The sequence below is a fragment of the Tursiops truncatus genome, chromosome 3, assembly GCF_011762595.2.
Source record: "Tursiops truncatus isolate mTurTru1 chromosome 3, mTurTru1.mat.Y, whole genome shotgun sequence".
NCBI classification, from domain to species: Eukaryota; Metazoa; Chordata; class Mammalia; order Artiodactyla; family Delphinidae; genus Tursiops; species Tursiops truncatus.
Window position 1 is genome coordinate 105,876,818 of NC_047036.1, and position 16,685 is coordinate 105,893,502.

The following is a 16,685-nucleotide window of genomic DNA, read 5'->3' on the forward strand; positions in this document are numbered from 1 at the left end:
CCATAAACACATTGACTCACAGTTCCTACTAATTGACTTCAATGCTTAGAAGGAACCAGGACTAGGAAAAAAATAAAGCTCATTCTACAGATGCCTTGTATAAAATGGTTTAGGTTCTGCCCAACCTAGCAGGTCAAAGTAGAAGCATGAATACTTTCAGTTTCTAATATCATCTTCCCAGAGCCTACTATTCATTCTCTCATTCTGATTCTCTTCAAATTGGTAGATATTTATGGAAATTGCCATGATCTTTTAGGCACACTTTCTTTCTTCAGTGACACTTCTGGTGGTGGGGCAGAGTCAGGCTCTACTCCAAGCTACCCCAGATTGCATAATTTTTGTTTGGTTGATGCTGGTGAAGAGTGTGTGTGTGTGTGTGTGTGTGTGTGTGTGTGTGTGTGTGTGTGTGTGTGTGTGTGTGTGTGTGTGTGTGTGTGTGTGTGTGTGTGTGTGTGTGTGTGTGTGTGTGTGTGTGTGTGTGTGTGTGTGTGTGTGTGTGTGTGTGTGTGTGTGTGTGTGTGTGTGTGTGTGTGTGTGTGTCTGCGCGCGCGCACGCTGGCATTTACTATTTCTGTTCATTTGATTAGATACTCATGTAGGGAAAGCCTATAATCTGGTTTCATTTTATAATCTTTGCTAGCAGTTAGCCTGAGTTTTTTTTTAAGGTTTTCTATGAATCACTAATTTTCTTAAAACCTTATGGCATATGAATTGTTTTCAATCCTTCTCCTTTATTTACATTTTCACGTACTTTTATGAACACAATGATGGCCCAAACTCTATGTAATGTGAATTGAGTCTCTAATGTAAAAGAAAATCCAAATTCTTTTTCTTGGAAAGATATCACACTAGTCACGAAGTCCCATTTCTAGGAAAGTAGGTGATGTCATAACTTAGAGGCAGGAGACATGACTCTTAAGCAAAAGGTGTAGTTCTTGATGAGTCCCTGAAGAGGACTTCCAGTCCCAGACATACAGACAGTTGACTAAAGCATAAAGGTAATGCCAAAAATGAGCTACTTAGATTTTGATAAACACATTAAATAGCAGTGATTGAGGTACACAATGTATTTTAAAAGCTGAACAGTTTATCCACATTTCATTCATTTAGTGATTAAAAAAAGAAATAGTTAAAAAAAAAAAAAAAACGAATAAGCCAAAGTTCCAACTCTTGGCTCTTGGCCAGGAAAACTTCATAAGAGATGAAAGCCACCTTCATCATTATTCATTCGGCAAAATAATCCATGCTTAAACAAATGACTTTTATGTGTGCAGCATGTGCTGTGTATTCTGCTTCCAGGTGGAGCCTGTTCAGCCCTTTTTGTGGTTTCATTTGTTGTAGTTGATCCAACTTGGAAATGAGTTGGAATCCTGGTGACCCACCTTGGCAGGATCTGCTGTCTGAGGCTGGAGTGAAGCCCATCTCACACTCGCAGCGATATGCACCCGGGACGTTGAGGCATTGTCCATTCTCACAGAGATTTATGTTTTCTGCACACTCATCAACATCTGTTGAAGGAGCAAATTACATCTCTATTAAGTTCCAAATCTCATGACATTTTTTTCTTTGCTCTATAACTAAACCAGTCTCACTGGCTTGAGTTAGTGCTCATTAACATCAAACAACAATTATCCATATACACCTAAATAAGGGTATACAACTTGATAGCAGAGCTGTTTATGCCCTAACATTCAATTCCATTATGATAAACAGGAGGAACGAGGTGTCTCTCACATCTGTCTCAGTTCTCTTTAATGCTAATTTGATGCATCTGTGTTACACCAACATCATTTAGATATAACCAAGAACATTGGAATTAATCTTAAAATGGTGTTAATTCATTTGAAAACATTACAGTATTAAAATGAACAACTTTTTCACTAGTTCAAGTATTTTTAAGCAAGTAAGGAACACTCTAAGGGAGTGAGGAAAGTTTCTTTCATGCCATTATAATCTCATTAAAATATTCTTATATTTAGGGCCTAACATTTGCCAAGGAGTGTGCTAGCTGCCTGACGTTCATGTTTTCACTTAGTTCACCAACCCTGTGAGGTTTACAAGAGGAAGAACCCGAGGCTAAGAGGAGGCGACTGATGCCTGGGAGTCACAGTGATCTAGTCTGCGGCTGAGCCAGGGTCTAGGGCCAGCTGTGTCTGATACCAAAGCCATGCCCCTGCCCTCACACCACGGTGCAGAGACATGCTAAGAAAGATGCAGTACCCAAGGTTTAAAAGTAAGGAAGCTTTACAACTGAATAAACATGTTTTCTTAAAGAGGCATTAGAAAACTGTAAGTCTGTGTTTTTGATGTCACTAATTAGAAAAAACTATCTTTTAATTTGGGGTTTAAAGTGTGCACTGAAATTCAACTGAGAAACACCTATCTCTCAAGCTTAAAAGTATCATTCTTTATGTCCAGCAAGATGATCTAGTCTTTTACGTGAATATAATAAGTGGATGTTTTATCCTCAAGGAATGCAGAGTGAATTTACTCACATTCATTAAGCTCTTATGATGCATGTTTCTAAGCTCTTTACTTGTATTATTCCATTTAATCCTTTCAATACCATGTGATAAACTGAGATTTTGATAAACACAATAAATAGCAGTGATTGGGTAGGTCATAGATTTTATTTTAAGAAGCTGTATAGTTTTCCCAACATGTCATTCATTCAATGATATAAAAGAAAAAGGGAAATAGTATTTATTATTATTATTACCACCATGTCCATTTTAAAATGGAGAAACTAAGGACACACAAGTTAAGTCATTCACTTCAGGCTATATGGCCAGTAAGCAGCACAGGCAAGATCTGGATCCAGATGGTCTGACTCAGAGCCTGTATTTTTGACCATTATGTTAATTAATGAATAAAAGGAAATGACAGTCACTAAGAGTACATGATAGTAATAAATGCCATTATTTTAAAAATTTTCCAGGTTTTTGTGTTTAATGTAAGCAAAAGATACATATTCACCTTAAGTCAAGTGTAAAAACAGAGGTAGTGATTTCAGCCTCCTTTAACTACAGTCTTCTTCTGATGATGAAAACATACAGAGTGTTGCATGAAAATCAGGACCTCACCCACCTGAGCAGGTAAATCCATCTCCAGTGAACCCTTCGGAGCAGGCACAGCGGTAGGAGCCTGGGGTATTGACACACTGAGCATTTATGCTGCACTGGTGGGTTCCATTAGAACATTCGTCCAGATCTGCATGTCAAGAGAACATAGCAATAAAGTTCAGAAATGAAAATGGAATATTTAAACACCCAGGAAGATTTTCATTTGTCTTAATTTAAATGTAAACTGGCCCCAAACTGGCCAAATGGAATGTATTTTAGTTTACTGGTCAAGTTGCAGTTCTATATAATTTTCTAAGACCTCAGACCTATGATCCAAAGTGTTCATGCTACAAACATGGGCCAAAATAATTAGTTCAAGCGTTTTGTGAGCTGTCTAATCAACTAGAATTATAATGTTTAAAAGAAAACCAGGCCTAGATTTCTTTCCGATTTCTACCGAGGGTGAATTTTATCATTGGCTACCTTATCACTAAAAAAGGGGTCAATTTTCAAGATAATACTGAATTTCAGAGCAGGAAAATTACCATAGAATTTTCAAGTTCATTTTATAGATGAGGAAACCAAGATGTGATTCTTGACCTCATGGAACCCCTAGTCTAGTGGAAAAGACAGATGTTAAACACAGAGAATTCAATTAAATTTAATACTGTCATACATGTACCATGAAGAAAAGTTACAAGGTATAAGGAAATAAGAAGGGTGTCTAATTTGGATTGCAGGAATTAGGAAAGCTCCACTGAGGAAGTCATTTTCAGTTAACTTCGCATCTGAAGGATGAGCAAGAGTTGACCTGCGAACAGAAGTAGGGATGGGTCTTCCTTGCAGAGGGAACAGCACGTATGAAAACACTGAGAAGGAAAAGAGCTTTGATGTGACAAAAATTAAAGGAGGTTAGAGTGACAAAGAACAATGTAGGAGACCAGGGATGAAGGAAAGTGAAGCTGGAGAGATAGTGGGAAGATGCCATAGGGTCTTGTAAACCATGTGAAGGGAGCTGAAGTTTATCCTAAATTCAATGGATTAAGATGACAATTGTGAAGAAATCAGATCCATGGTTTAAAAAATCTACCTGGCTGCAATGTGGAGAATGGATTGCGGGAGGACCAGAGAGGGAGTAAGCCAACATATGAGGAGGTTCTTTTAGCAGCTAACGGAGAGAAAGGGCTGGGGTGGGGGGCAGATTGAGAGAGAGAACGGTTATGATGAGAGCAGGGGGATGGAGATGGAAAGGAGTGGAGGGATTTGGATGCCATTTTGGAGTAGAGGTGCCTGGACATGGTTAAATCTTTTGTATTAGCGGCAGGCTATTTTTCGATAGCTGGCCAGAGTGATAGATGGACAAGAAGCACAAAAAAAGAGAGGCTAGAGGAGGGAAAAACAGTAAACAAATGGGACTAGAAAACTGGGAATGGGGATATAGCTGAAAAGTTGTGAGATTAATGATAGAGAAATGGCTGGACTCAAGTGGGTAGCTAGTGGACTTAGTGACACCGTGAGAGAACCTTCCTTAGCAAAGTTATTTAAAAACTATGTTAACTCAAATTCTGGAGTCAGCTCATAAACATTTGACAAGTATAAAACAATTGAGTAGGTAAGAAAGTACATTCAAATTAACTAATATTATTAATAAGAGATCTTAAAATTATCCTTTAATTCTTGCTGCAGGCTTATCAGGTTTTAATGAGTAATCATGGGGAGGTCGGTTTTGCTTGCTTTAATTTGTATTTTAGATAGACCTGGATAATTTTTACGAGTTGCAACATGCCTTATTGTTGAGGCACATAAAACACTGAACGTACCAAGCAGCACTATGAATGACATCAAGGGTAAAATCCAGTTCCTTGCCTCACAGCTATAAAGGACTTATTAGACTTTGGTCAAGAACTATAAAACTTGGAGAATGGCAACTGCCTTCACATTCTCCTTCTAATCTGGCTTCTTGGAATCCAAGACATTTAGATTTCTCTGGAAGAAGAATTCTATTTTCTATTAAGAAGCTGGTATTGACCACTTACTATAGACCTAGGTTATCTGAAAAAAATCGTTTCATTCCCTTCATTTATTTCACTGGGTTTTAAATCTCACTGTTACTCTATGAAAAAACTGGAAAAATATATTAGTCATGTTTCATCCTACAGCTGTTTGGATTTCTGGCTGCACATCAAATAATTTTTACTGAACAACACCACATTAAAAAGCAGATGCCAAGGCATACTGTTGTAATTTGATCATTTATACCAAAGTTAAAGGAAACTCTTAGGCAAGAATTATCTTGCAACGAAAGACAGCCTTTAATTTTCAAGAGAATAAATGAAACTAAGAGGCATGTTCCTATTTAAGTATGTAGGTTAACAACTGTGCAAAGAAGAGCCTCTAGGGATTCTCTGTCTTAGCGAAGGTTATTTACATTTGCAAAATACTCACCAATACATTTGATGCCATTTCCAACCCAGCCTTCTCTGCAGCTACATTTGAAGCTTCCTGGGACGTTTAGACATGAGGCATGCATGTCACAGTTGTGGGCACCAATTTCACACTCATCCACATCTGAGAAACCGTAGTTAATATGAAGATAAGATACAACCTAGTTAATTCTACTTCCAAGAGATTTCTGTATAGGCAAAATTTTAAAGTAAACACAGAGAAAACATTAACATCACTTTTATTTTTAATATGTTTAGACTCCATCAGGATTTGGAAGTTCATGATCCAAATCAAACAAGGCCTTCCCTGAAAGAAACTGCCAGCCAGAATATATAAAAATAATCACTGGAAATGTTTTCTGGAAAATGACCAGATGCTTTTATCAGTATTATGTATATAGTGTCTGTGTATGTGGTACACATACATATGAACATGCAGAGTTCTTCTTTCATTACTTGCTCTTTCCTGGAGGTGTCAGCTTAAGGCCTAGGCTGCAGTCTAAGTCACCCACCACCTGGCCTGAGCAAAATACCACACTAAAGCCTTGAGCAATGATGGACATTTGGCCCAAAGCACTGACCCTGGGAGTTCAACCCCCATCCGCCCTTCAAAAGGCTAAAACTATTTAGTAGAGAACAGGAATAAGAGATAAAATGAATGGGGTGAACAAAGAAAAAAAGCGAAGAGAGGAAATTTGGGCAGGGAGAAGAGAAGGCAACAGCAAATGGAAAGAGAGGAGGGAAGAGCAGAGAAAAAGATGGGGAAAGAAAGGAAGGAAAAGAGTCTAAATATAAGTTTTAGATTAATTTTTGTTAGTTTAAAAGAACTGTAAAACTCAGCAAACACCTGGGATTCCTCCAGGTCTTTTGGTGCTTCTTCCTTACGTATATCTCCTGTTTGGGCAGGAGAAAGTGAACGCTGCCCCAAGAGCTACCAGGAGCACATCAGAACCATGGGGGCCAGATTCCACACCCATTCTCCCACTCCGTGACCAAGCACGCAGCCAGGTCTGCGGCTTGGTAGCGGAGACCGTGCTCATCTACCACAGAGAAGAGACAAACGCATCACACATGCTCTGGGCCAGTTACTCATCACATAACTGTCACAACCTGGTGTGGGTGAAAGTACAAGAAATTCCAGGGAACAAATGATGCTGAAGGTTAACCTCTGAAATATAAGAAGCTGAAACACAGGGGATACAAGCTTGAGACCTACCTGTGCATCCCGTGGTCCCCTTCTTTACTGAATATCCCAGCTGACAGTGGCAAATGAAGGATCCCTTGGTGTTCTCACATTCCCCAAACATGCAGATGTTTGAATTTAAGTCACATTCATTCACGTCTAGGAAATTGATTTTCCACACCTTGGTTAATACTTGTTTATTCTAGTAATTCAAAAGCTATCTTTTAAACTGAATAGCATACTAATGAGATACACAAATAACGTTTAAAATATAATGTATTTGCAGGACACAGTATTACAGATAAATATATTGTCTTTAAGGATTTTTTTTTCAAATAATTCTTCCTTTTTGGCTTTCACATCTTCTAATACAATGGTTTGAATTTTAAAAATAACCAAAAAAGCCTTTTCTTCTTAGGTGCGCGCGTGTGTGTGTGTGTGCACACTGTACATAAATATTTATCCTGTTCTTATGGTACCCACCAATGCATGTTTTCATGTCCATTGAAGCCATGAAGCCATCATAACACAGACAGCGATACTCTCCAGGAATGTTGGTACACTGCCCACCATCACAGATATCAGGATTATTTTCACATTCATCAATATCTGATGATACAAAATCAAAATCAAATGAAAAACAAGGATGACTTTTATTAAGCTCATGCATTTTTTTCCATCCAGTTCCACACAAAATATGTGGAGCCAGATTTGTAAGATAAGATTAACCAGGTGTACAAAGTCTGTGTATTTTCCTTCCTGTACCTGCACACGACCTCCCATCTGGCATCAGGGCATAACCTTCACTGCAGCTACATTCATAGCTTCCTTCTGCATTAGTGCACTGGGTGTCACAGCCTCCGTTCATTATCATACATTCGTCAATATCTGTAAAAACATTGCCACCACGTTACTTGTCAGAGATACTGCCTTAAAAAAAAAAAGAGAGTTTTTCTACTTCTTCTTAAACAGACAATGCTCCAGTGACTTTGGATTTTTCATGTTGATTGATCATTGTAACATTAGCCTTTCTTAGTTCCTCTCACTTCCTTTTAGACAGCATTTCATTTGACATTCAGCTCCTGTAACCTAAGATTAAAGAACTCAAATATACCATATAGGATGAAATATATAGAGAAATATAGGATGTTTCTTATTATAAAACCAAAGGTTCCTCTGCAAAACCACCAATGGCATCTGCCCCCATTCTTAGATTTGTTTTTAGGACAAAGGACTCCCATCGGCGTCACTATATATTCCGTGCCAGAAGCATTCCTCGACTGACTTGAGAAATACAACTTCCAGACCTGCCTGGTCTACTCTTACCTGTACAGCCCTGCCGGTCTGGCGTGGCCTGGTACCCAGCATTGCAGGAGCACTGATAAGTTCCAATCATGTTTACACATTTTCCATTTCTACAGAGATTGTCACTCAGGGAGCATTCATTAATATCTATAAAAAGATACACAGAGTTAATGTTTTATGAAATCACACCACCACTTAAAGTATCAAGAACATGCAGCATCAGAGCAATGGTCTCCAAAGGGCTTTATTTACTTCAGGGGGAAGTAAGATGGTCTCTTGCAGCAATTCAAAGAAAACGCCAGAATCTATATTTCTCTTAGTTCTATCTGCAACAGTGCTCTCCAGTGGAACTTTTCACATTGATGGAACTGTTACATATCTGTGCTGTCCAATATGTAGCTGTTACTGAGTGCTTGAAACATGGATACTGTGACTAAGGAACTGAATTTTTAACGTTATTTAATTTTGATAAAATTTAAATAGCCACGTGTGGCTAGTGAGTACCACATTAGACCACATCCACCTAGCACATGCCAGAAATAAAGCTTGTTAATACTTAATCTATGAATTTACACTGGCACCCTCAGCTGGTCTTAACTGGATGGTTACGTGTTGTCTAAATAACATGAAGGTTCCTGAGGGAAGACAGCTGGTTCCAAAAACAGAGGGGCTGAAAATAGGGCCCTCAGTTTTTAACTTTTCATGGCATTGTGTTTACAGGGCCTGGATAGGTGGATTACAGATTATATTGCCTGTTTTTAAGTAAACTAACCCTTATAAGATGGGCAGATGCCTTAAAGAAAACGCCTGCAAAGATCTGTGGAAGAAACTAGTACTAATAATGCAAAAAGAGAAGAGCAAGAAAATGGTAGAGTGACACTTCCTCACACAAATTACCCGTCAAACACAATCTAAGGTAAAAATCAGATATAACAAGAAATTCACCCCAAATTCTCAAAATTACTAAGAAGACAATGTGGCAGATTTATGTTTATAATCATGAAATATTTATTTCATTGAACATGCAAAAATACATATTTTATAATGGACATTATATCATTGAGGGGAACTTTTTTTTTCAGCTATAAAACCCATGAAGGGCTTCCCTGGTGGCACAGTGGTTGAGAGTCCTCCTGTCGATGCAGGGGACACGGGTTCGTGCCCCGGTCCGGGAAGATCCCACATGCCACGGAGCGGCTGGGCCCGTGAGCCATGGCCGCTGAGCCTGCGCGTCCGGAGCCTGTGCTCCGCAACGGGAGAGGCCACAGAAGTGAGAGGCCCGCATACCGCAAAAAAAAAAAAAAAAAAAAAAAAAAAACCATGAAAGTTAATTAGCAAAATAAACTGAACTTAGAAACAGATTCTGGATCACTGGTATCACAACCATGAATAAATATTCTGTAATTATCTGTGTGAAAAAGCTTTTTGAACTATTAAAGTGGAATTAAAAATATTTAAAACTTTCACCTTTTAAAATGTCTGTTCGAAAAAAGAAGCAGACTCACAGATACAAAGAACAAACTAGTGGTTACCAGTGGGGAGAGGAAACGGTGGAGGGGCAAGATAGGGGTAGGGGTTAAAAAAAAAAAAGGGTTATTATGGGATTATACAAAAACACGAATGCAAAACTTCTGAGAATTGTAAAGCACGATAGAATTTAAAGAATCTTTCATTGAATAAAAAAATTTAAAAAATAAATAAAATGGTCTATGATTTAAGATTCACCTAATCATTAGCATAGCGATATAAATATGGGTTATAAATAAATACATGAGTAGTCGGGAGGTGTGCTCAAGCTATGTTTTTATTTGGGGGTGCGGGATCTGTCTATTTTAAACTGTTTTATTTGCTTACACTTTCAAGAAAGACTTACTGTGAGGAAAACATTTCCTGGCTAAATCAAAGCTTTAAAGCCTATGGAACGCTTCTTCAAGACCAGCCGTGGTCGCACCTACATCCTCCACCCCCCATCCCCGAGCTCAGGGCCGGTAAAGAGGCTTCAGTGCTTCTGTGAGGAGGGGGTTGGAGCGTGAGCTCACACACAGGTGAGCAGACCCTGTGATGACTGACATGGGGCACCGAGTGGATCCTTGTGCACAGGTGTGCACACAGGCAAACTATCAGGGAGCAGCCCTTCCAAGGGGAGCAGCTGTCCCATCCCAGCCGACCCGGAGGAGGGAACTACAAGGCCTGACACAGGGTCCCTCCCACAGGGTCCTTTCCAGTGCACTTGTAACGAAAACGAGGGGAACTGGGGTAAGCATCTTCTAAAGACACAGCCTGAATCCAAATGTACAGACTCTGAATTCCCAAATGTTAATCTGTTAGATTTCACAGGCCCAAACCAACCAGTTCATGAGAACGACCTCTGAGCTTTATGATATTTACCAGTTGAACTGGGAGGGTTTTATGTGCTGAGGAGACAAACTCACCCACACAGTCCTCACGTGACGGTGACAGCTCATGTCCCAGTGGGCAGTCACACTGAAAGCTGCCCTCAGTGTTCACACAGGTGCCACCCCTACAAAGGAGAGGGTTACGTTCACATTCGTCAATGTCTGAAAGGTAAAAACGTGAGAGCCATTAAAGAACTCTGAGGAAAAAACGTTCACGCACACAGCATGGGAGAAAGATTCATTATCTGAGGTCATTGTGACTCAAACATGAGACATGGGTTAGTAAGAGATGGGATAACGCTCTCCTCACTTTATGATCAGTAGATAAAAGGTTAAAGTTCTACTCTGAAAAGATAGTGAGCTATCAAGGCTTTTACTTGTATGAAATGAGCAGGCTCATGAGAGGTAAAAATAAACAATATTCGCTTTATATCACTCTAAACTCCAGACACCATATGTCTCTATCTCTAATCAAAGTGAAAGAAAACTCTTAGACTGATCACTTTCTGTATCCCATGAGCTGAGTCCTATAAGTTGCTAAAAATCAAACGATGGGCTAAAAGGTGGGCAATGCCAAGAGTGTTTGTAATAACACCCAAGTAAGAAAAAGGACATGGGATTCGCATGACAATATAAATTTGGGGGTCACCACCCACTACCATACATTTTCAGTGACTCCCTCCTCAGCAGTTAGTCTGTGGTGACTTCAGATTCTATAAATAAGCAGAACCCAGTCTCAATATCTCACTGCCATTAAGGCACCGAGGGCCTGGGGCTCCCCAAGAGCTATCGAGGAGCGGATATCCTGTCTGACACTTAGATCTGTTCTCTCTCTCACCACAGCTCCTTGCCAAGCATGCTGTTCACAGCTCTGAGACAGGCCAAGGTCGCACTAAGGAGTCTGTGCTACACCGGTTTGCAGACCCGAGCAGCTTACCCATGCAGTTCTTCATCATCATGAACCCGCTCTCGTAGCCTTCGAAGCACTCACACTCAAAGCTGCCCGGCGTGTTGACACAGATCCCACTCCCACAGAGGTCAGGAGAAATCCTGCACTCGTCAATGTCTAGTTCACAGGGTTTAAAAGAAATTCAGAAAACCAGAGTGAGATGAGAAGGTGTTAACAAACAGAGAGGTTTGGCCTTCCGAGCAAAAGTGCTGGAGGAAGCAGGGGCGAGGCGTAGAAGGATGTGTTTTCAGGAGGTCACCTCGAGGGGGACAGGGCTGCAGGCATATTCCTTTCCCCAACTGCCAAAACTGTCACAGCCAATGGGCAGGGGGGCCCTTTTTGTCCTTAAGAATTCTGGAATTGTGGATTTCTCTTTGTGGCTTAGAAATGATAACAGAAGGATGAACCAAGCAACTGGGATATGAGCCGACCAAGGCAGGTGGCAAACGAGGAAGCAGTGGCCATATGGATGGAGTCCCATGCAAAACGCAAAGCCCACGCTGGTTCTGCTGCATTAGCCCACGTCCGCCCCTGGTGCGGGCGTGAGAGGGCTGCTGCCTCTGAGCAGGGGTGGCTAGCCGGCCACAGAGACAGCCTCAGAGGCAGATGCGACCACTGAACCCTGAGCCGGAGAACGCGCCTATATGGCAGGGCCGTGGAATATGCCCCAACTGTGTTTCTGCGTCATATTCAGACGGAAGAGCCTACTGATTTAATTTTAAAATTAAAAACAAACGATAATGATGGGCTTTTGCGTTTGTCAATTTTTACATACTACAGTAAATAAGAATCTTTAATAGCAGCACTTAGACTCTCAAAAATAAGATTCTCTGAGAAATCTCCCATTCCTGAAATCAAGATTTTCAATAGAGCAGTATGTCTGTAAAATAAGTTTAAGAAAACATGACTTGCTTAAATATTTTTGTCAGAGTGGGAAAAATGTTTTTGCCAGCATCTGTTTATTCTTGTGAATTTAAATTTTTAAGTTTTTCTATCACAGGATTTATAAATGGCTAATTTGCACACATTCTCTTGCGGGGGGTAGGGAGGGTAGTCTCAGCCCCTGCTTTCTCCCAGCTTTTGTTTTCTTTCTATTGATTTTTCCCAATTGCAGGACATACTGAAAAAATGCAGGTACTTTCTTTTAAACAAAAGTCTTAACAAAATTGATTGATTCAATTAAGCAGGTAATAATATGCACACTAATTCTCTTAATTTTTATCTATCAGTATCTAGGAACTGGTGATGAGAGCCATATGAAGAACACAGAATAAGTTCAATGGCAGAGGAGGGACAGATTTTGGCTGATGTGATGTGGTGGGAGCTGCATAGTGTAGATTATGAACTCTGGAACCAGATGACTGGGCACAAATCCCACTTCTGTCATCTTCTGGGTGTAGGGGCTTGGGAAAGTCACTTAATTTCTCTGTGCCTTAGTTTCTTTATCTGTAAAATGGGGCATGTAGTAGCACCTGCCTCATAGGAGTAAGCGAACCAATGTTTCTGAAGTGCTGAGAACAGTTCTTGTCTCATAAAGAGGGCAGTATATATGAAAGCTATTCGCTGTTAAGAATTAGCATTTTGGAGGAAGTGGCTTGAACTGATCCTGGAAGATGGCATAGAAATTCTAACTTTAAAGATGTAGAATAAATAGAAGGGCAAGAGATAAAATGCACAGATGAAGAAAACTAATGCATTTCAGAGAACATCAAGTCATAGAGAGGCTGATAATGGGTGCAAGTACAGGTAAGATAGGTACGGTTACTGAGGGCGCCAGCGTGGGGAGCAGAAGATGGGCCTTACATGCTGTGAAGAAGGGCAGCCAACCGTGTCCCACTGTCCTTTCACATTGCATCCCACAACACCGCAGTGCTGTCAACAAACTTCTCTTATACAGTATAAACGAGTTGAGTTTCAGAGCCATTAAGTGACTTGGCTAATTTCACACCAAAAACAGGGCAGTCAGAACTGGAAAAGCTTCTTTATCTACGTCTAGGATCATCTAAGTCAATAGAAGTTGTTTTGCGGGAAGTTATACAATCCAAGCCCTGCTTTAGGATGAAAAACCTGGTGGTTGTGAAAATGAAGGATCTAATTGGAAACTTACTGGGGTGGGAGACGCTGGAGGAATCTGCAGTGTAGTAGAGACTGCGATGTGCTGCCCAGGTCCCCCTTCAAGAAGGAAGGACTCACGCGTCCTTGCCCTCAGCTGTCGGGACTGCAGCTGGCAGAAAGTCCTGAGGTGAGAACTGTCTTCAGGAAGCACCTCAGCTAAGCGGACCTTCCTCACAGTCACACCCCTTCTTGGGGCAGATGTATGCAAAGATTCATCATGCAGGTACATAAACACCTAGCCCCTCCGCCCTAATCAAGACAACTGTGATGTGCTTCCCAGATGCAGAGCTCCCGGGGCAGGTGGGCTGAGGACCACATTGGGACTGCATCACAGCCCACTTCTGCTTCCTTTCCCCCCCTCCCAAGACCAATCCTTAATAACCTTCGTGCCTGCTAATCTCTGCTCAATCTGTTTCCTGAGGAGCTGAACCTACAGCAGCAATAGTGTAGAAGAAATAGTACAAGTACTTGAAATAACCATTTTGATGGAAGAATATACATAACTTTTTCACTTTTCTATTGGGAGAGGGAGGTGTCAAAATTAAGTCTGAGGCTTCAATCCTGAGTGAAATGATACTATTAATATATCCAAGGAAGTCCCTAGGCAGAGGAAGGGGGGTGGGACAAAGGGAGACGAAAACAAAGAGTAACTGTCCAGATGGAAGTTAGAAATGCAGGAGTGGAACTCAGGAGGACTAGAGAGCTAGAGATGGCACCTAGGAGTCAGCTCAACAGAGGCTATCCAAAAAGGCGTGATGGTAGATGCAATTCTGAGAGGCAGAATGTTGAGAAAGCAGAGGATTTTGGAAAATGCCCAAGGGATGGAAAATGCCAAAGACAAGAAGAATCTGGGAAGATTAGAGATGGAACATCATAGTCATGATAGGACAACTCAGACGGGAAATACCATGGAAGCTAAGAGAGAAGAAAATCAAGGAGGGGGTTGGCCAGAGGTCAAGGAGAATATGCACTGAGAGAAAGATTTTTTTGAACTTGGCAAAGGTGTTTTTTAAGAGTATATATATATGTGCCTGAAGGAGGGAGGTCAGCATTCAGGGGCTACAAAGCAAATGGTTACTTAAAAGAGAGGAATGAGAGGTGAAAGTAGGAAAAGAGCATGGTAGCTTGAGGGAAAAGGAGGGCTGAGGAGACGCTCTGCACTTGTTTACAGGTCTAGGGAAAGAAACCAGTAAAGAGGGGGAGATGCCAGAGAGAGAGGAGTGAACTCCGCTAAGAAGGGCCTGGAGAAGAAAGAGGGAAGGAGAGTGAAAGCAGAGAGTTTCGCTGGAAAATTGCAGAAGAACATCACATTTCCTTCTCTGGAAATGGAGGAGAGAGTAGGGCTGGAAAAGGACATTTTATACCAGAGAAGAGGGTGTGTGAGAAGGGTCCTGGCAATCAGGTTTGACTTCAATAAAGAAGAAAAGGAATGAATAGCGATACGAGAGGGTGTGTAAGCCAGAAGAGGTTTAGAAGTGCCGCTAAGAGAAATTTATTAAGGGACGTAAAGAGGTGAATACAAGTATCGCTCAGCAGCAGCGATACCCTGGTTGGGGGCAAATGCAGGGACCTCGGTCACCTTTTCTCAGGCTCTCCCCACCAAGTTCAGCAGCCCCGAGTGGAGAAAACAGTGGTGAGGGGGTTAGGAGTCGGGGATCGGCATGGAAGGCACGGCAGAAAGACAAGACGGCAGAACTCCACAAGACCAGATGGATAGTTGTGAAATGCTCAGGGGATAGTCTAGGCTGGGGAGGGCCAGGAGTGAATCACTAGGATCCTATGGAGTACGAAGCTAGGAAGAAGTCAAGAGAGACACTTCAATGGAGATCAGGAACAGGAACGCGTAGTGGGGGCAGGAGAAAAGGGAAAATTCCAAAGAGAATATGTAAAACGAGAGTTCTGAAAACAAGACCTTGGAGACATACTTCAAGTGTTTGGAATAATTTGTTCTATTACCTAATAGAAAAACTTGGAATTTTGTGTATTTTCTTAGAGAGAAGGATAAGGGTATGGATATGGACTGTGACTGAAGCATAATATTAAGAAAACTGCCCACAGACGAGGAAAATAAGTTACAACTTCTCTATTACAAACCTTAAAATTTGTAACAGAATGTCAAGTTTATACAAGTGTTGATTTAATGGCTATATTCTTTAGTACTCATATATTCTGAAAATCCTATTGTTATACTGTTCTTGTAGGTAGCACAGATATTATTTTCATGCTCTTTTGCAGCTCTCTCACAAGTTTGCTGGAGAAGTGGTTTAGGCATCAGGAAAAGGAAATAAAAAGAACAATGTACATGTTCCTAGTGAGAAGATGGGCTTTTAAAGGCAGTACTTCCCAATAGCAAAAGAAAGAGAGCCAAGGTTTACCCAGTACAACAGAAGAATAGTCTCACCTGTGCAGTTTCTTTCCTCCAAGTCTAAAGCAAAGCCACTATTGCAACGGCACTTGAAACTTCCAATTGTATTCCTGCACTTTCCATACGTGCACATCCCAGGGAATGCTTTGCATTCATTGATATCTACAGGCAGAACAGAGCTGGAATGTAGAGCCAGTTGATATAAAAGAGTAGGTCCAGCTTATCCTTAAGCTGGGATGAAGTGAGAGCATGGCATGGACATATATACACTACCAAATGTAAAACAGATAGCTAGTGGGAAGCAGCTGCATAGCACAGGGAGACCAGCTCGGTGCTTTGTGACCACCTAGAGGGGTGGGATAGGGAGGGTGGGAGGGAGGCTCAAGAGGGAGGGGATATGGGGATATATGTATACGTATAGCTGATTCACTTTGTTATACAGCAGAAACTAACACACCATTGTCAAGCAATTATACTCCAATAAAGATGTTAAAAAATAAAAGGGTAGGTCCATCATTTTAAGTTAAAAATCTAACATGATGGAAAAGAATGTACTCAAGTAAAAATGGGGGATATCAAATTTTTCAATGATTACATTGATGCCACACAGGAAGTGTCAACTGTGAAAAAGATTCTGTATTTTTACTGAACAGTTCTGATCCTTTTATTTCTATTTGTTTTGTAAAGTTTAGGGGAGATAGAGAACTTTTTGCAACATCAGGGCTGCATCTCATCAGGCTGTGCTGAGGAAAGCAGCAGTACAGTAGAAGGCTGTAAGAAAAGTGAGATTAGCTGTCTTTTTTAGTATCTTCACTTCAACACCAACTTGTACAGGTGATTTATACTCCTGGGCCATAAGGCTGGTT

General features: G+C 40.9%; 1 protein-coding gene across 1 annotated transcript in view; it reads right to left on the minus strand.

Moving 5' to 3' along the window:
- Positions 1-16,685, minus strand: part of FBN2 (fibrillin 2) — a 234,020-nt gene that overhangs the window by 54,026 nt on the left and 163,309 nt on the right. The window contains exons 25-34 of the mRNA XM_019924346.3: positions 15,856-15,981; positions 11,328-11,456; positions 10,427-10,552; positions 8,016-8,141; positions 7,455-7,577; positions 7,173-7,298; positions 6,723-6,848; positions 5,508-5,630; positions 3,088-3,210; positions 1,383-1,508 (exon numbers count right to left, since the gene is read on the minus strand). Coding sequence (XP_019779905.1) covers positions 1,383-1,508; positions 3,088-3,210; positions 5,508-5,630; positions 6,723-6,848; positions 7,173-7,298; positions 7,455-7,577; positions 8,016-8,141; positions 10,427-10,552; positions 11,328-11,456; positions 15,856-15,981 — 1,254 coding nt within the window. The remainder of the gene's footprint in view (positions 1-1,382; positions 1,509-3,087; positions 3,211-5,507; positions 5,631-6,722; positions 6,849-7,172; positions 7,299-7,454; positions 7,578-8,015; positions 8,142-10,426; positions 10,553-11,327; positions 11,457-15,855; positions 15,982-16,685) is intronic.